This window comes from Tursiops truncatus, chromosome 16, assembly GCF_011762595.2.
Source record: "Tursiops truncatus isolate mTurTru1 chromosome 16, mTurTru1.mat.Y, whole genome shotgun sequence".
In the NCBI taxonomy this organism is placed as follows: Eukaryota; Metazoa; Chordata; class Mammalia; order Artiodactyla; family Delphinidae; genus Tursiops; species Tursiops truncatus.
Window position 1 is genome coordinate 73,521,356 of NC_047049.1, and position 22,006 is coordinate 73,543,361.

Here is a 22,006-nt window from a genome sequence, read left to right on the forward strand (position 1 = left end):
AAGCAATAATTTTAATAAATTGGGTACTGGGTCCTTAACAGATGGGCCATAGCATTAAGGTTGTGATAATCCCTTGTAAAGCACCATCATTATTTCCAGACTAAGAATAAGCTAAACTGGACCATTAAACAGAGAAGCAGAGGTGATAACCACTTCTCTAGATAGGTCTTTATAATGGTTTCAGTTGGGGTATACGGTACACGGGGTCCCATTTTGTCAATTTGTAAGTGCCAAAAATATAATTTTATTATTCACTGGATCAGAGCATCCATGCCTTCTATGGGATTATGTTAAAATTAAATCAATGGATACCATGAATCTTAGGATGTTTCACCTTAACCAACAGAAATACTGTCTATTTCTTCTCAATGACTCAGTCTGTTTGGGCTGCTATAATAAAATACAATGGACTGGGTGCCTTATAAACAACAAAAATTTATTTCTCACAGTTCTAGAGGCTGAGAAGTCCAAGATCAACGTGCCAGATGTCTGGTGAGGACCCACTTCCTGGTTCACAGATGGCTGTCTTTTCCTAAGTCCTCATATGACAGAAGCAGCAAGGGAATTCTCTGGAGTTCCTATTGTAAGGGCACTAACCCCATTCATGAGGGCTCTGTCCTCATAACCCAATCACCCTCAAAAGCCCAACCTCCAAATACCATCACACTGGCGATTAGATTTCAACCTTACGAATTTTGGAGCAATACACAATTGAGTCTATAGCACTATTTTATGTTCAATAACTCCTCTAAGATTTTAGGGGTAACGTGATTACATTTAGTGGGATGCTCAGGTATAACTATAACTTGAACCCTGTATTAAGGCCATGAAAGTTTGCCAATGGTACATTTCAGCAGATACTAGAGTTAACACTAAAGTTAATTTGGAAGGTATAAAAGCCAATCAGCACCCTTTTATCTTTTGTTGTATAAATTATATTAGTAAATTCTGGATTTCCAATTGGGTCAAACTGTGGACCTAACTTACATAATATTGTACAGCAACTATACCTCAATTAAAAAAAAAACAAAAACAAAAGACTGTGGACTTTTGTATCAGTTATTTTGTTGTTTCCTCTCCCTGTGTCTAAGTCTGCCTCCCTCCCTTCATTCTTTCTTTCCATTTCTTTTCTTTTTGTGGTTACTGGATATACTTCTGAGGAGGAGGGGTTCTTTTTACTCTAATCAAACTTACAAATTTCTGTCTCCAGAGAGCATCCGATCAGGATCGTCAGGGTTAGGGGCCTGCTCCCTGGCAATGGTTTCTGCATATGGCTTAAGGATCCCAGGCTTAAGTTGCATTTGAATTAACCTCTTTGCTGTGCCACAGGATGGGAGTTTTCCCCTCTAACTATGAGCACAGAATTTTTTTTCTTTTCTTTTTTTTTTTACAACATAGAAATAGGTAGCAGGTGGTGCAGCAAAAGCATGCTGGGCCCATAACCCAGAGGTTGATTGATTGAACATCCTCTGTCTGCCATGGCTGTGGTCTTTTTTTCTGCCACGCAGGTTTCTTTCTCTCTGTTTTCTCTGTGCAAATTTCCTCGGTTATTTTGGATTTCTAGCCATGTAAAGTCTTGGCTTTCAGTTTTTGTCTCTATCCAATCACCCATGGCATGGACCTTCTGGGTGGTTACAAGGGAGAGTATCAAAGTCCAGCAGCTGGCCTCATAGGTAGCTTAGAGACCACCTGCCAAACAGACTGAACCCAATGGCAAGGCACACAGGGGCATAGCCAATTAATAATTCTCTCTTAGCGAAAACAGCCTCTCAGAGTGGGAAGGGAGAGCGACACTCCAAAAAAAGAACACAGAGCAGAGCAGGCCAAAGTGCAAGCCTACCAGCGATTGGTGGTTCTATCCCAAGTGGCCTCTGCCACATCACAGAACCAGTTAGCCAAGAGCAATGAGCTAACACTGACTAGGTGACCTGTCTTGGATGGATAATCCTGCTCATGATGCCAACTGTATTAACTGCCTTCTAGTCACTCTGTTGGTGGCGGGATTCCTGCCCTGGGGTAATGGAATAGCTGAACACATGACATCTCACACTGGACAGGTGAGATCTACATAAGTTTACTAGTTATGCATATTCACAGGCCAGGCAAGAGGGCACCACATGCCATCCAAGGTCACACAGGTAGTGCACTTGGGAACAGAGGGAACAACTAGGGGTTGTGGGAAATGGCTCTGTACTATCAAGAGGGTGCAGCGACCCCTGGTTCCTGTGAGAGGATGGGACTGGCTTTTCTGAGTAATCTTGCGGGCTGGTAGGGAAGTGAAACTTGCTACTCAGGGAAAAGCAAGAACCACAGGTACACCTGGTTGCCTTGGTAAAACAGGAGGATTGTTTGATTACAGGACCTTATCTGTGGGAGTAGAATGGGGAGGGAAATGTGCAAGTTAGGACATTAGAGGACCTTTTAGTTTTAGGTGTTAAGAGACTCTATTACACTGGGCCTTAAGTTGCTATAATTTAAAGTATTTTGGGGACTTCCCTGGTGGTACAGTGGTTAAAACCCCGCACTCCCAATGCAGGGGGCCCGAGTTTGACCCCTGGTCAGGAAACTAGATCCCGCATGCTGCAACAAAGATCCCGCAGGCTGCAACCAAGACCCAGCACAGCCAAATAAATAATTAAATAAATATTAAAATAAATAAAGTATTACGAAGACTATAAAAACAACCCAAATATTCATTAGTGGTGATTATAGCTGCAGTGCAAAAACGTATGACTGACAAGCAAAAACTTTAGTACAGAAACAAGATGTTATAATGAGAGGTAAGGAATTTAAGATAATTCCAAAAAAAGGTAATAAGTCTTAGAAAAGCAGAAAGCTGTAATTGAAGATATGCTTCAGTGGTTGTCAATATATGATTTCTGAGAATGCATTCCCCTCCCCAGCCCAACCCCACATGGGAAAATTGGTACTGAGTGATGTGAGTTTTCAATTTTGTAAATATGTAAGAAAGCATCCTCACAGATTAATGTATTCTGTTATATGAGGCAGGGTTGTTTATTTATTTAATACACTGCATTTTTTCGAGTAGTTTTAGGGTTACAGAAAAAATGAGAAGGCACAGAATTCCTATATACCCCTTCACCTCCACCTCCCTCCACAGTGTTCCGTATTATTAATATCTTGCATTAGTGTGGTACATTTTTACAACTGATGAGCCAATACTGATATAGTTTTACAACTGAAATCCATAGTTTACATTAGGATTGACCCTTTGTGTTTTACATTTTGTAGGTTTTGACAAATCAATGACATGTATCCACCATTACAGTATCCTACAAGATAGTTTCACCATCCTAAAAATTCTCTGTAATCCACGTATTCATCCCTCCCACCTTCACCCCGGACCCGTGATCTTCTTGCTCTCTCCACAGTTTTGCCTTTATGAGAATGCATTACAGTTGGAATCATACAGTATAAAGCCTTTTCAGATTGACTTCTTTCATTTAGCAATACGCATCTAAGGTTCTTCTGTGTGTCTGTTACTTGATAGCTCACTTCTTTTTATCACCTGCTTGAGCATTATATCCTGTAACCTTGCTGTAACTGCTTACTAGTGTCAGGAGATTTTGTTGTTGTTGTTTCTCTGGAATTTTCTACATAGACAATCATGTTATCTGTGAACGTAGATAGATTTATTTCTTTCTTCCAAATCTGTACCTTTTAGTCTTACTGCATTAGCTAGGACTTCCTGAAGGATGCTGGAAAGGTGTAGTGAGAGGGGACCTCCTTGCATTGTTCCTTATCTTATTGGGAAAGCAACTAGTTTCTCACCATTAAGTATGATGCTAGCTGTAGGATTTTTATAGATGTTTATTACCAAGTTAAGGAAATTCCTTAGTATTTATTTATAGTAAGTTAGTATTCCTAGCTTACTGAGAGTTTCTTATTTATCACGAATGGGTGTTAGGATTTTCTGAAATGTTTTTCTGCACCTATTGATATGATCATATAATATTTCTTCTTTAGCCTGTTGACATGATGGGTTACATTAATTGATTATTAAATGTTGAACCAGTCTTGCATACCTGGATGAATCCCACTTGATCACGGCATGTAATTCTCTTTATACATTGTTGGATTCAATTTGCAGATATTTTGTTGAAAACTTCTATATCTATGTTCATGAGATATTGGTCTGTAGTTTTCCTTTCTTGTTATGTCTTTGCCTGGTTTTATAATTAGGGTAATGCTGGCTTCATACAATGAGTAAGAAGTATTCTCTCTGCTTTCACATTCTGTTAGATATTGTAGAGAACTGACACCATCTCTTCCTTAATTTGGTAGAATTCACCAGTGAAAACATCTGGGCCTAATACTTTCTGATTTGGAAGATTAACAACTGATTCAATTTCTTGAATAGATATATGCCTATTCCAATTTATCCTTCTGTGAGTTTTGGCAGATTGTGTCTTTCAAGGAATTGGCCCATTTCATCTAGGTTATCAAATCTGTGGTCTCAGAGTTGTCCATAACATTTCTTTATAATCCTTTTCATGCTCATGGGATCAGTAGTTATGGCTCTCTTTCATTCCTGGTATTAGCAACTTGTGTCTTCTGTTTTTCTTAGTTAAACTGGCTAGAGATTTATCAATTTTATTGACCTTCTCCAAGAACCAGCTTTTGGTTTTACTGATTTTCTCTATTGGTTTCCTGTTTTCAATTACTCTGATATCTGCCCTAATTCTCATTATTCTTTTGTTTTTTATTCCTTGGACTTAATTTGCTCTTCTTTGTCTAGTTTCCTAAAATGGAAGCTTAGACTCTGTGTGCAATCTAAGATCATTTGGTTATGTAATCTTAGATTATTAGCTTAACCTAATTATTTACATAATATGATCATGTAATTTAGTATATCACCTTTGCCCTGTCAATAAAAGCACCACTCTAGTTCTACTCTGGCCCTGCTCCAGGCTCAATCCTCCTTCTCACAGAATCAACAGTCATTAAGGGCCCAGATCTCTGGGTACATCAGACCCTGGAATTTAGTCTAATTTACAGCCCTGAGTGTCATCTAGTCTGAGGCTTCTTTCCTGGACCCTGTCTTGGAAAGCAGTTGCTTACACAGGGTTTGGATAAATTTAGGCTGAAGGCTAGAGTATTTACATATGTATACTCAAGGCACATCATGGTTTGCGATGAACCATGGGTGAAAAGAGAAAAGGGGCAATGGGAGTAGGGCCTAGATATCCCCATGCATAGAATACATTTTATTGAACATTCTGTTATTTTGATATATAAGTTTTAAAATGTTAGACATTAGCTTTGTGGGCTTCCTTTTATTGAACTGTTGCTCCAGGCCCTACACACATGGGAGATGTGCCTAATGTTGTTAACAACTGCTAAACTAGGAGTATCTATTTTCTATTCACAATTTCATTAAGTTCTGTGTAGGAAACATATAGTTTCCTACATATATAGCCCTGTGAACTTAAGGGATACTTCACAGGTGTTTAGTGCTGTTGCCCTAATTAGTCAATTTATCTCTGCTTTTAAAAAGCTTCATATTCAAATGGTTGCCAAAATCAGGGTGGCAGAAAGGCTGTGATTATTAATACAAGGAAACTTCTTATTGTGAAATCCTGATTCCTTTATAATCTTATTGTAATACAGATTCCAGATTCCTTTTTGATTTTGCAACCTGTGAAGGTTAACTCAAATATATAAACCATAAAATTTCATAGAAATACACACATAAACACACAGACTACCTGGTGAAATATGAATAAAGTCTGTATCTGACTTAGTAGTAGAGTACCATCAATTCCTTGTACTTGCTATGGTTATGTAACATTACTATTAGAGGAAGCTTCGTAAAGGGCACATGAGAATTTTATGTACTATTACTGCAACTTCTTGTGAGTCTATTTTACTTTTTTTTTTTTTTTTAGTTTTTAAAGCTTTACATTGCACAATATACATCTATAAATTACAATTTGTTTCCTAAAAATAACTATGACATCAAAACCAAAACACAACTTCTAACTTCTAGTGTCTGATTACCTCTAAAGAAAATCTTCAAGCCATATGTCTCAAATGGACAGACTTCTCCCCAACATAAATTACGACATAACCTAGTTTGTATTTTTGCTACAATTTTTACAAAATCAAAATATCTGTGAGGTTTTATGCCAGTATTAGTTATGTGACGTTCAATGGAATGTTACCTCTTAACAAGACTGTCCTATACTTGTTGCAGTCTAGAGATATGTCCCATGTCATTACTTTAGAGTAAAATAAGGCCAGTTTGTGGATGAAGGTTACGGAACATTCAGGATGTCAACAGAGCTTTCTCCATGATGTGAATTGTCTGAAATGCTCAACATTTCTAATATTCGCTTCAATCATAAGATTTTTCTCCTGTGTGTGTTCTCTGATGTACAATGAGGTTTGACTTCTGAGAGAACGTTTTCCCACATGTGTTACATTCATAGGGCTTCTCCCCTGTGTGTGATCTCTGATGTTTAGCAAGGTCCGATTTACGGTAAAAAACTTTCCCACATTCATTACATTGACAAGATTTCTCCCCTGTGTGAGCCCTGTTATGCACCGTGAGGGATGATTTGTGACTGAAGGATTTTCCACATTCATTACATTCATAAGGCTTTTCCCCTGTGTGTTTTCTCTGATGCAAAGTAAGTCCTGATTTCACACAAAAAGATTTTCCACATTCATTACATTTATAGGGTTTTTCTTCTGTATGCGTTCTCTGATGTACGATTAGAGCTGACTTATGGCAGAAAGCCTTTCCACATTCACTACATTCATAGGGTTTCTCCCCTACGTGAATTCTCTGGTGCTGAGTGAGCTGTGATTTCTGGCAGAAGGTTTTCCCACATTCACCGCACTCATAGGGTTTCTCCCCTGTATGTGTTCTGTTATGTTTAGTTAGGTATGATTTATTATAGAAGATTTTTCCACATTCATGACATTCATAGGGTTTCTCCCCTGTATGGGTTCTATAGTGTTGAGAGAGGGTTGACTTATGGCTGAAAAATTTCCCACATTCAGGGCATGCAAAGGGTTTCTCCCCTGTGTGAGTTCTCTGATGTACCGTAAGGTCAGACTTCAAGCAGAAGGTTTTCCCACATTCGTAACATTCATAAGGTTTCAACCCTGTATGAATTATCTGATGCCTGGTGAGTACTGACTTATGGTAGAAAGTTTTCCCACACGCACTGCATTCATAGGGTTTATCTCCTAAGTGTGTTCTCTGATGTTGTGTAAGATGTGACTTCTGACAGAAAGATTTCCCACACTCAGGACACTCAAAGGGTTTCTCACCTGTATGAGTTCTCTGATGTACTGTAAGGTGTGAATTCATACAGAAGGATTTCCCACATTCATAACATTCATAGGGTTTCAGTCCTGTGTGTGTTCTCTGATGTTTAGTGAGGTCTGACTTCTGGTAAAAAGTTTTCCCACATGCATTACACTGATAGGGTTTCTCCCCCGTATGTGTTCTCTGGTGTAATGTGAGGGCTGACTTGTGGCTGAAGGCTTTCCCACATTCACTGCATTCATAGGGTTTCTCCCCTGTGTGTGATCTCTGATGTTTAGTGAGGTTTGACTTCTCCCAGAAAGTTTTTCCACATTCATTACATTGAAAGCGTTTCTCTCCCGTGTGTATCCTCTGATGTCGAGTGAGGTGTGACTTCTCCCAAAAAGCTTTCCCACATTCATTACATTCAAAGTGTTTCTCTCCTGTATGAGTTTTCTGAAGCTGTGAGAGGTACAACTTCCTCCTGAAATTATTCCCACTTTCATCACATTCATAGTATTTCAAATATGCCCCATGATGTTTCAAAAGGGTGGACTTCACACATAAGGATTTCCCACAATTACTAAGTTCATAGTGATTTTCCTTTGGGGGAGTTATCTGATGGAACAAGAAGGCTGAGTTATCACAGAACCTTCTCCCATATTCATCATATTCACAGTCATTCCCTTCAGTGATCTCTCTTTTGTGTGTATACAATACTGCCTTTTCAAGGAAGGTTTCTCGATATATGCTATATTCAAAATTTTGCCCTAAAGTTTGAATCTTCTCAAGCTGAACAGGATCCTCATTATGACTGACCGTTTTCCCATTTTTAAAAAATTCACTTTTTTCTCTAGTGTGAGTTTTCTCATGTTTAATATTGAGTAGCAATTTTCCACAGGCATTAAATTCATCAGTCTTTTTTCCTAAATAGTTTTTCTTATTGATAACGAATTCTGAAACATAGTTGAAGTTCATTCCACATGAGTCACACCCACAGAGTATTTTTCTGGAAGGAAAAGAATCTGTGTCCAAGTTAAGTGGTTTTCCTATTACATTACCTTGTTCTTTAGTCAGCATTTTGTTATTGATGAATACAACTTCCCACACATGTTTAGGCTGGTTTTCTTGGCTCTTTTCTTTCATGTGGTCAGTCTTCCAGACTTCTAGAAACAAGAAAAATTAATCTCATCACATGAACATTAACACATTTCTTATGGGACGAGACCTATATACTATATACAAATGTCCTACATTATTTGTAGCTGACTTTGCTTTCTTGTCTATTCTCCAGGGATAAAAATAACTGCAAGTATGTATTTTTTCTATTTCTAGGGTTTCAGGTGAAAATACAAATGCAAGAAAGAAAAAGGCCAGTATAGTGGAAAAAGGGAGAGGAAACTGTTATTAGAACACATACATTTGGTTTGCAACATCTGAGGAATAACAGAAACTCTTTAAATTTGAATCTCTCCATGAATCCTCCAAAAAACTAAAAATATCAATATAAGGAGAACAAATAAAATTACCAACAACAATCCATGACTTTGGCACAACTAGGAGATACAGAATACTACTAACTTCATATCACCATTAAGTAAGGAAATAAATATTCAAATACAGAAGAAACTGAGATAGAGCCCATATCTACGAAAAGAGTCAGCTAGAAACTGTGGTAAACACATGTAAAACAAGAGACAGAAAACTTAGAGGTGATTAACCACAAATAAAAATTACTCCCAGCAAGAAAAAGTTCCACTGTGAGTGGGAAAATACTGAGATGATGTCACAGTTCTGATAGAGCTCAGACTACTGGGAAACCCGAATGAAGGGACTTGTAGTATGTGGGACTAAGGAGACAAGCAAGGGCTGGTCAAAGAGAAACTGATGGCAATACAATAATAGTAGGGATAATATCCCACTTTTGTCAATGGATAATCCAGACAGAAAATCCATATGGAAACACTGGACTTAATCAACATATCAGACCAGATTAACAGATATACACAAAACATTCCACCCAAAAGCAACAGAATACACATTCTTCTCAAATGTACAAGGAACATTCTCCAGGATAGATCATGTGTTAGCCCACAAAATATGTCTTAACAAATTCAAGAAGACTGAAATCATATCAAGCATCTTTTCCAACCACAATGATATAGAATGAAAAAAACCAATTACAAGAAGAAAATTGGAAAGTTCACATATATTTGGAGACTAAACAAAATACTAGTGAACACCAATGAGTCAAAGAAGAAGTCAAAGGAGACAAATGAAAATGTAAACACAACAGACCAAAACTCACAGGATGAAGTGAAAGCAGTTTTAAGCAGGAAATTCATAATGACAATGCTTACATCAAGAAATAAGAAAACTCTCAAATAAACAACCTAACTTTACAACTCAAAGAACTAGAAAAAGAGGGAGAAATGAAGCCCAAATTAGTAGAAGAGGAAATAACAAAGACTAAAGCAGATAAAAATGAAATAGGGACTAAAACTACAGTAGAAAAGATCAATGAAACTAAGAGTTGGTTCTTTGAAAAGATAAACAAAATTGAGAAACCTTTAGACAGTCTCAGGGTGAGAAAAAGAATACTCAAATAAATAATACCAAAAACAAAAAAGAAGATGTTACAAGTGACACCTCAGAAATACAAAGGGTAAGAGACTACTATAAAAAACTATACCACAATAAATTTCACAACTAGAAGGAATAAATTCCTAGAAATATACAACCTACCAACACTGAATCAAGGAGAAATTAAAAATCTTAACAGGCCAATTACTAGTAAGAAGTTTGAATCAATAATCAAAAAAACTCCCAGCAAACAAAAGCCTAGGACCAGACAGCTTCACTGGTGTATTCTAACAAACACTTAAAGAATTATTACCAATCTTTCTCAAACTCTTCCAAAAAATTAATAGGGAGGGACACTTCCAAATTCATTTTAGAAGGCCAGCATGACCCTGTTACTAAAACTTGACAAAGACACTGAGAGAAAAGAAAATTACAAGCTAATATCCCTGATGAAGACAGACACAAAAATTCTCAACAAAATATTAGCAAATCAAATTCAACAACCCACTAAAGGCAGCATACACCACGATGAAGTGGAATTTATTCCAGGAATGAAAGGATGAGTCAACATCTGGAAATTAATGTGATATACATCATATTAGGGAAGGATAAAGATCAATGATCATCTCAATAAATGGAAAAAAAAAGCATCTGACAAAATTCAACACTCATTCGTGATCAAAACTCTCAACAAAGTGGGTAGTGAGGAAATGTACCTCAACATAATACAGGCCATGTATGACAGGACCATTGCTAAAATCATACTCAATGGTAAAAAGCGGAAAGATTTTTCTGTAAGATCAGGAACAAGACAAGGATGCCCATTCTTGACACTTCTATTCAACATGGTATTGGAAGTCCTAGTCAGAGGACGTAGGCAAGAAAATATAATAAAAGCCATCCAGGGACTTCCCCACCAGAGAAGATAAGACTCCACGCTCCCAAGGCAGGCGGCCTGGGTTCAGTCCCTGGTCAGGGAACTACATCTCACATGCAAGCCACAACTAAGAGTTTGCATGTCACAACTACAGAGCCCGTGTGCTGCAACTAAGGAGCTGGCAAGCTGCAACTAAGGAGCCTGCCTGCCGCAACTAAGACCTGGTACAACCAAATAAATTAATTAATTTTTTAAAAGCCATCGAAATCAGAAAGGGAAAAGTAAACTGTCATTATTTACAGATAACATGGTATTACACATAGAAAACACCAAAGACTCCATCAAAAAACTTTTAGAACTAATAAATGAATTCAGTAAAGTTGGAGAATACAAAATCAACATACAAAAATCTGTTGTTTCTATAGATTAATACAAACTATCAGAAAGAGAAAGTAAGAAAACAATACCATTTAAAACTGCATCAGAGAATGAAATACCTAAAAATAAATTTAACCAAGTAGATAAAAGACCTGCATATTGAAAACTATAAGACACTGATAAAAGAAACTGAAAAAGACACAAATGGAAAGTTATTCCATGCTCATAGACTGAGAGAATTATATTATTAATATGTTCATATGACCCAATGCAATCTACAGATTCAAAGCAATCCCTATCAAAATTTCAACAGCATTTTTCAAAGAAGTAGAACAAACAATCCTAAAATTTATATGGACCCACAAAAGACTCCTAATAGCCAAAGCAATCTTGAGAACAAAGAAGAAAGCTGGAAGTATCACACTTCCTGATTTCAATCTATACTACGAAGCTATAATAATCAAACAGCATGGTACTGGCATAAAAACAGACACATAGATCAATGGAACAGAATGGAGAGCCCCCAAATAAACCCATGCATACAAAATCAATTAATTTAAGACAAAGGATCCAAGAATATACAACATGGAGAGGACAGTCTCTTCCATAAATGGTGTTGGGAAAACTGTATAGCCACATGCAAAACTAACTCAAAATGAATTAAAAATGGGAACATAAAACCTGAAACCATAAAACTCCTAGAAGAAAACATAGGCAGTAATAAGCTCCTTGATAGTGGTCTTGGCAATGATTTTTTTTTTTCTGGATTTGAAACCAAAAGCAAAGTCAACAAAAGCACAATAAACACGTGGGACTACATCAAACTTCAAAGCTTTAGCACATAAAAGGAAACCAACAAAATGAAAAAAGCAACCTACTGATAGGAGAAAATATTTACAACTATGTATCTGATAAAAGGGTTAATATCTAAAATACATAGAGAACTCATACAATTCAATAGCAAAAAAAAAATCTGATTTAAAAATGAGCAGAGGATATGAATAGACATTTTTCCAAAGAAGACATGCAGATGGCCACAGAGTACATGAAAAGGTGCTCTACATCATTAATCATCAGGGAAATGTAAATCAAAACACTACTTTTTAAAAAATTAGAATATATTTGACATATAACTTTATAAATTTAAGGTGTACAACATGTTACCTTGACAAATTTATAAGCTATACTGTGACTGCCACTGTAGCAATAATTAGCACAACTATCATGTTACATAATTATCATTTCTTTTTAGCAGAAGAATTAAGTTCTAGTCTCTTTAAGTTCTAGTCTCTTAGCAAATTTGATGATTATAATACCATACTGTTGCCTCTATTCACTATACTGTTCATTAGCTCTCTAAGGCTTATTTACTGATTACAAGTTGGTACCCTTAAATAGCATGTCCTATTTCCTCATCTTTCATCCTCTGGTAACCACCATGTCACGCTCTTGTTTTTAAGTTTGGCTTTTTCAGACTCCACATATAAGTGATATCATATAGTAACCTGTCTTTCTCTATCTGACTTATCTCACTTAGCATAATGTGTTCAAAGCCCATCCGTATTGCAAATGGCAGGATGACCTCCTTTTCTTGTGGCTAGATAATATTCCACTGTGTATACATATTGTACACATCACATCTTTTTTATCCATTCATCTGTTGATGGGCACTAGGATTGTTTCCATACCCTGGCTACTGTGAATAATGCTGCAATAAACATCAGAATGCATATATCTCTTCAATATCCTGTTTTCATTTTGGGGGGGTATACAACCCAGAAGTATAAATATTGGGTCATATTCTAGTTCTATTTCTAATTTTTTGCAGAACCTGCATACTGTTTTCCAAACTGGCTGAACCAATTTACATCTTAACCAACGGTGTACAAGGGTTCGCTTTTCTCCACAGCCTTGCCAACACATCTTAACTCTTGTTTTCTTGATGCTAACCATTCTAACTGGTGTGATGTGATATCTCATTGTGGTTTTGATGTGCATTTCCCTAATGATTAGTGATGTTGAGCACCTTTTCACATACCTGTGGCCATTAACAACACTACTATAAACTCATTAAGACATTATTTTTTTCACACTACACTCAGCTCTTACAGTATAGCAGGTACTCAAAAATTATTTAAGTCAAAAAATGGCCAATAACAACAGGAATGCAGAGCAATGGAGGTAGTAAGGCAGGCAACTGAAATTGCTTTGAGAATCATAGAGTAACCAAGAAAAACGAGTAAAGATGAGATGGGCAAAAACTCGACTACTGACAAATTTAATAATGATGAATATTCAAAAAGTGAATCAAAAGGAGAACATTTTTTGTAACAGTGGTATCTGGAGGTGTGATTCAAAATATCAGTATTTTTGTTTGTTTGTTTGTTTTGGTTTTTTTTTGCGGTATGCGGGCCTCTCACTGTTGTGGCCTCTCCCGTTGCGGAGCACAGGCTCCGGATGCGCAGGCTCAGTGGCCATGGCTCACGGGCCCAGCCGCTCCGCGGCATGTGGGATCTTCCCAGACCAGGGCACGAACCCGTGTCCCCTGCATCGGCAGGCGGACTCTCAACCACTGCGCCACCAGGGAAGCCCTCAAAATACCAGTATTTTAAGTCACTTATAAGGATTAGACTCTCTAATGTGATATTCTTCAAAAAATATTTTAAAGTTTTCAACCTCTGGACTAATAAATTCCCTGATGTTCATTTGTTCAGTACACATTAACTCACCTGGGAAGCTCTGTCTTGGGAATTCTTCCTCCAGTATCCATGGCTCCTCTCCTTGCTCCAGCCTGAAGATCACCTCTGGTTTGGTAACACAATACCCTGTCAAAATGAAATAATTTAGGACTTGGACCGGGTGGCCTAGAGTTCAGGGACTCTGAAAGAGGAGGAAGCTTCTAGAGCTGGTCAATGAAAGTGCCACTGAACATTTCCTTGGAGAAGTAAATACAAATGTCTTCCTGGTGCCCAAAAGTGACCAATAAACATTAACTCCTGACTTCCAATCTTAAATATCATTAAACTCTACAGAATGTCCATATGTTTCTTAATTAAAGGCATTTTTTTTCATTATAAATTTGTGGCCAGGATGAGGGTCTGATTTAAGATTCTCATGCATTTATTATTACTTGATGCCTTAGTCAGTTCGGGCTGTTATAACAGAATACCACAGACCAGGAGACTTAAACAACAGAAATTTATTTCTCACAGTCTGGAGGCTGAGAAATCTGAGATCAAGGTGCCAGCATGGTCAGAATCTGGTGAGGCCTCTCTTCCCGGTTTGCAGATAGCTATCTTTTTGCTGTGTCCTCACATGGTAGAGAATGCAGAAAGATCCCTTTTCTCCTCCTGTTTTTGTAAGTGCATTAATCCCACCATGAGGATCTAATAATTTAATCTAACCCTAATTGAGAATTAGGGTTTAAAAGAAAAATTTTAAATGCCATTGAGAATTACATAATAAACAGACCTTACCCACTGAGACAAGGTTACTGTAGTTCTCCAGCATCACATCTCTGTAAAGGGACCTCTGAGTTGGGTCCAGGTGCTGCCACTCCTCTTGGGTGAAGCCCACAGTCACATCCGTAAATGATACTGATCCCTGGAATTTCTGTTCAATCTGAAATGTTCAGAATTAAGGTGACATGGAAAAAGATGTATGGAAACAAATCCTTACCATGATTACTGTTTACAGATTACCAAATTGGTTTGCAGAATGTTTCTTTTGCTTTATACTCTGGGAGAAGAAGAGAAATCAGAGTAGAAATATTCTGCCATTGCATTAATTATCAAGCCCGCACAATGGATCTGCAACTATGCTAGTCCTTGGAAATACTAAGATTACTAAAAATCATCCTGTATTCAAGAAGCATATAATCTGGTAAGAAAACTTGCAGTAATATGTTACAAGCACTATTGTTAAAGTACACATATAATAGATTAAATGAGAAGCAAAAGTAGTTCTATTTTGAGCTTCACTGAGGAAGAACAGCTGTTGGATAAAGAGTAACACTGTGTTCTTCATGAACACAAGGCCAGGGCACAGGCAAAGGCAGTGGCCCTCTAACATCTTCAGGAGATGAGCAAAAAGGCAAACAGCAGAGGAGGAGTTGAGATAAGAAAAAGGGCCATGGATGTATTCAAGGAACAGATTACAGAGTAACTTCAGACCAATAGTCTCCAAAGTATGTGATAACTTTCCATGTTAAAGAATATTTTTGAACACTACAGAAGTTTATATTTATAAATTATAGAAATAAACAATAAATTTATTATGAACTTTAGTTCTATTCTTAGACTTAAAATGTAAAAAAAAGTCTAATATTTTATTTCACTACAATACATATTCTAGGTTCCAATCCTTCAATTCAGAGACAATAATTAGGATGTGTAGAAAATGAGACAGGAAAGATTTTGGACCTACTGAACTTGAAATGTCTGTAGAACATATAAAAGAAGATATTCAATTGTATTGTTTTTGATATCATCTAGAATTCATGCCTCTACTTGAGGGATCACTACTGCAGAGAAAGAGGAGCCAAAGAAGAGATTCAAGGATATACTGAAAGTATGTGACCAGGTTTTTATATCAGAACCAATTCTCTTTTTTAAAAATGGGAAGGGAAAGCTAAAGGACAAAACAACACCATTTACATAAACTACTAAAGTAGAAACTGGGATGCAAGTAGAGCACTGATAAAAGGAGATAGAGGGCTTCCCTGGTGGCACAGTGGTTGAAAGTCCGCCTGCCGATGCAGGGGACATGGGTTCATGCCCCGATCCGGGAAGATCCCACATGCCACAGGGTGGCTAGGCTCGTGAGCCATGGCTGCCGAGCCTGCGCATCCGGAACCTGTGCTCCACAATGGGAGAGGCCACAACAGTGAGAGGCCCGCGTACGGCAAAAAAAAAATAATAAAAAAAAAAGGAGATAGACAGCAACAGAACGTGATCAGCAATTCACGGACAGAAAAGGAAATGTTTTCTCAGGGTATATGCATGAACAGCTGTACAGATACTAGAGTCACAAAGCAAGCCAGCAACATTAGAAGAAAATAGATTGGGCACTGTACTTTAGCAAGATATTTCTTAACTATAATAAATTTGAACCATAATACTGGAGGTGTAGAATGAAAATAAGGACTTGGTAGACATTAATAGTTTAGTAGTGTCTGAAGTCATCAAGAATGAATCAGAAGGCTCTCAGAAAATTAAGATTGAAAATAAAAAAGACTGGAAGCTGAGGGAAAATCACTTTTTAACTAGCTTACAGAAAAAGAACAGGTTATGAAGGCCACGATGGAATTTTCTAAAAGGTAGAATTACAAGAAAGAATAGTTTTTAAACCTAAGAGATGATGACATGACCAACTCAGTAAATACAGAAAAGCAGGATTAAAAAAAAAAAAAAAAACTCTTGGCAAACTAGAAATAGAAAGGAATTTTCTCAATGTGATAAAGGATTTTTACGAATACCTCCAGCAAGTATCACATTTAATGGTAAAATATGGAAAGTGTTCCACTTAAAATCAGGAGCAAGATAAAGACACCTACTATCTCCAATTTTATTCAACATTTTTCTGAAGTTAAAGCTTTGAGTAATATAGTATAACAATCAAGTACACAGAAAATCCAAAAAAAAGTATCCAAAATAAAAGTTTTAGAAATTAGATACAAGTTCAGTATAGCAAATTTCAGAAAATTAAATTTTTTAAAGGTACAACTCACAATAGCAAGAAAAATACGAAAATCTTTACAAAAAATAAAATGAAGGAAAATAAGAAGACCCAAATAAATGGAGGAATGTAACAAATTCGTGGATAGGCAGGCTCAATATTATAAAATATTATATTATAAAAAATATCAATTCTTTCCATGCTGATGTACAAATTCATAGCAATTTCAAACAAAATCTCAGACAAGCTAATTGTGAAATATGTGAAAATCGACAAAACAATATTGAAAAAAAATTAAGCCAGAAAGAGTATCATTTATCTTATATAATTATCAATATACCATAATTAAAACAGTGTGATACCAGCATAAGAATTTTCATATCAACAGAATGGAAGAAGAGGCCAAAAACAGACCCACACATATATGTCACTTGATTTATGACAAGGGTAACAGAAGGACAATCATTTCAATAAGTGATGCTAGTTTAATTACTGATATAATGAACATTTATTGCTACCTTAAGTGTAAAGAGAAATGTATTTTAGATGGTATATAGACCTAAACTTGAAAAGTAAAACAATAAAAATTTTGGAAAATGCCATAAGAAATACCTTCATGACCTCAGGATAGGTCAAGATTTCTTAAACGGGACACAAATTATATAATAATACTATAATATTAAGAACCTACCCTTATCAAAAGACAGAAAGAGAATAAAAATTCAACAGAGTGGGAGAAGGCATTTGGAATACATATACCTGACAAAGAAGTTCTATCCCTAATAAAGAAAGACACTATAAATTAACGAGGGGAAAAAAAGGCAAGTCATCTTGGTAACTAAACTGACAGCAAACCCTTCAACAGAAACTATGAAAATGAGAAGACACTGGGTAAAAATTTGAATAGGCCATTTGCAAATAAGAAAACAAAAATGGAATGTCATTTTAAGCAGCTAGGAAAAACGCCACTAGAAAATTCCAAATCCAGCAAAAATATTCTTCTAAAATGAATATATTTTCCACATAAGGGTTGAAAAAGTTATCAACAGTACACACAGACAAGAAATACTACAGTTATGGAAAATGATACCTGATGGAAGCACAAAGTTTCGGGAAGTAATAAATAAAACTGAAAATGGACTTTAAAGCAACAAGTAATGTCTTCTGGAATCTGTGACAAACACAAAAGTAAAATACAGCAAAACACTAGTAAAAGGATACTTAAACTGTTTTAAGATTCTTGTATTGTCTGTCGAGTGGTAAAAGCACTATTACAGTAGGCAAAAATAAGAAAACTGTAGAGGAAAAGCTCAATTCCTCTGTTTTACTCAGGTCACCAAATTTGTGGGAGTTTTTCCCACTCCAAGGAATTAACTCAACTCTGACACTATAGCGTCAGATCCCAGGCTCAGTCCCACAACACCACTCCCACTTCAGACATGAATTGAAAATGCAGATTGTCACGTGTACATCTCACCAATGGATATAAATTAAGGTTCCCACACCTTCCTCTTTTGGTTCAATAATTTGATAGAGTGGCTCACAGAACACAGAAAAATGATTTACTTACTAGATTAATGGTTTATTATAAAAGGATACAACTCAGGAACACCCAGAAGGAAGAGGTACACAAAGCAAGAATGGGTAAAAGGATACAAAGCTTCCATGCCCTCTCAGAGCTCGCCACCCTCCCAGTACCTCCACATGTTCAACAACCTGGAAGCTCTCTGAATCCCATAAATTCAAGGATTTTTATGGAGGTTTCATTATATAGTCATGATTGATTAAAGCACAGGTCATTAGCAACTAATTCAGCCTCCAGCCCCTCACCCCTCCTCAGAGAGTTCCAACCCTCTAATCACATGGTTAGTGTTCCTGGTACCCGTATCTCATTCTTAGAGGCATTCCAAAAGTCACCTCATTAACACAAACTCAGGTGTGGTTGAAAGCAGCTTGTTATGAACAGCAAAAGACACCAATTCCACCTTAATGTCTCTAAAGCTACTTCAGGAACTGGGAACAAAAACTACATATTATAACAACAGATGCCCTTACAGCTCTTAGGGATATTATTAGAGTTTTAGGAACTAAGTTAAGGAATCCTGGAGGAACACCCAAATAAATATTCATTACATATAACAACATCACAAACACAAACTGTAATATCTAGAGTAAAAACTAAAAAAATACAAAATTTTATAACTAAAAAGCTACTAGATATAAAAAGAAAAAATTCCTCTCAAAAGGAAAATGGGTAAGTAAATTGTAGTATTTTCATGTAGTGGAACACTATGCAGTAATACAAGGAATAAACTACTGGTACAGGCAGCAACATGGGTGAATCTAACATATATTGAATGAAAAAAGCCTCATATAAAAGTGTACACACTAATTCTGTACATCTAAGTTTCAATAACAGGCAACATTAACAAATAATGATAGAACAGTGCCACATAAGGGAAGGGAAGTTGTTAAAGATTGGAAAGGAACCTGAAGGGGTGGTGGAAATATTAAATATCTTGACCTAGCTGGTAGTTACTAGGACATATATGTGTTGTTGTTGTTGTTTTTTAAAAAGCAGTATACAGGGCTTCCCTGGTGGCGCAGTGGTTGAGAGTCCGCCTGCCGATGCAGGGGACACGGGTTCGTGACCCGGTCCGGGAATATCCCACATGCCGCGGAGCAGCTGGGCCCGTGAGCCATGGCCACTGAGCCTGCGCGTCCGGAGCCTGTGCTCTGCAACGGGAGAGGCCACAGCAGAGAGAGGCCCGCGTACCGCAAAAAAAAAAAAAAAAAAAAAAAAAAGCACTATACAGTTACGATGAATGCACCTTACACACTTTACTGAATCATGACATAGCAAAAAACAAAACCAAAAAAATCAGAATGCAAACAAGGAGGAAAATGGCATATATGAAATGGTGAATGAATTCATAAAAGCAGCAATAACAAGATGCTAGTAAAGTGACAGCCAGCAGCTGTAGGAGTTTGCAACAGGATAATTTATACCTTCTGAAAGGAAAGATATGAAGCTGTGACATTTTCTTACGCTGCTAATAAAGAACATGTAAATAAAATCTTTTTTATCTGTTGATGCAGATACATATCATGAGTACCAACACTGAGATTCCTTAAATATCTGAAGAGGGAGAGTACACTGAATGAGAAGTAAAGTAACATAAGTTTATGAAGACGTAAGGTGGAGAGAGATGATAAAATTTAGGTATCTTATGTTAAAACAGAATATTGCATCGTAAGCTCAGTGTTGAAAAAATAAAACAGAATAAAACATGTAATGAACAACCAACAAGAAAAAGTACAAATAAATATACCGTGGGATGGAAGGACTAAAACCAAACAACAATAAATGAAAATAGGTTAAATCACTCAATGTAAAAAACAGTTATCTTAAGCTTGAAAGTCCCACTTTTTCTTTCTTTCTTTTTTTTGACCAGAAAAAAATCCTAAGGAAAACAAAACAGGATTTTGTTTACATCTCTATTGTAGGACTTGTAATGATACAAAAATTATGTGTTTGTTTTAATGCCCTACATAATTCTAAGAGTTTCTCTTTATAAGGAGTTATAAATATATATCTCATTCTTCTTAGAATCCTCAGCTTCTGGCACACATTAGGACACATAATAAATATTCATAAATGGTTTCTGGAAGAATGAATAAAGAACCAATTAAGTTACATTAAGTGAATATTAATTTCAGGGAAAGGGAGACTTATCTGTGATAAAAATAGATGTGATCAAGTGGAACAAAGAGTCCAGACATAAACCCACACTTATGTAGTCAACTGATTTTTGACAGGGTGCCAATAATACACAATGGGAAAAGGACAGTCTCTGCAGTAACTGATGTTGGGGAAACTGGATATCCACATGCAAAAGAATATAACTGGACCCTGATCTTATACCACTCACAACAATTAACTTGAAATAGATCAAAGATTTATACATAAGACCTGATACATTAAAACCCCTGAAGAAAACATAGGGAAGAAGCTCCTTGACATGGTTCTTGGCAATGATTCTTGGATAAGACACCAAAAGCACAGGCAACAAAAGCTAAAATAAACTAGTAGAACTAACATCAAATGTAAGAGCCTCTGCACAGCAAAGGAAACAATCAAGAAACTGAAAAGGCAACCTACAGAAAGGGAGAAAATACTAAAACATTTTTCTGATAATGGGTTAATATCCAAAATCTATAAAGAACTCATACAACTCAAAAGCAAAAAAGCAAATAATTTAATTGAAAAATGGTTAAAGGACCTCAATAAGCATTTTTCCAAAGACATATGAATGGCTAACATGTATATGAACAGGTGTTCAACATCACTAATCATCAAATGCAAACAAAGTCACAAGGAGATATCACCTCACACCTTAAAATGGCTATTATCAGAAAGACAAGAAATAACAAATGCTGGCAAGGATGTAGAGAAAAGGGAAGCCTTGTGCACTGCTGGTAGGAATGTAAACTGATGCAGCCACTATGGAGGACACTATAGTGGCTCCTCAAAAAATTTAAAATAGAACTACTATATGATCCAGCAATTCCACTTCTGGGTATAAAACCAAAAGAAACAAAATCACTATCCCAAAGAGATATCTGCACCCTCATGTCCACTGCAGCATTATTTACAATAGCCAAAACATGGAAACAGCCTAAGTGGTCCATCAACATATGAATGAATAATGAAAATGTAATGGATATATACAATGGAATACTATTCAGCGACAAAAAGATGGAAATTCTGCCACTGGAAACAATGTGGCTGGACTTATGCTATGTGAAATAAGTCAGACAATGAAAGAAAAATACTACTGGTAGCACTTATATGTGGAATCTAAAAATAACAACAAAAACAACAATAAAAGCCAATTTCATAGAAAGAGAATGAAATGGGGGTTGCCGGGGGTTGCTAAGGGCTGGGGGAACGGGGAAATGGAATGATGTAAGTAAAAAGGTATAAAATTTCAGTTACTATAACTTCAGAAGATCTAATGTACAGTACAGTGACTATAATTAATTATACAGTATTGTATACTTGAAATTTTCTGAGAGTATATCTCAAGCATTCTCACTGTCAAAAAAAAGAGTTAACTATGTGAGGTGATGGATGTGTCAATTATCTTGATCCTGGTTATCATCCCACAATATATATGCATATCATATCATCACATTGTACACTTGAAATG

General features: G+C 36.5%; 1 protein-coding gene across 1 annotated transcript in view; it reads right to left on the minus strand.

Moving 5' to 3' along the window:
* ZNF37A (zinc finger protein 37A) overlaps positions 1-22,006 on the minus strand; it is a 104,336-nt gene that overhangs the window by 75,127 nt on the left and 7,203 nt on the right. The window contains 3 exon segments of the mRNA XM_019935919.3: positions 8,341-8,445; positions 13,847-13,942; positions 14,594-14,738. Of these exon segments, the coding sequence (XP_019791478.2) occupies positions 8,341-8,445; positions 13,847-13,942; positions 14,594-14,738 (346 nt within the window).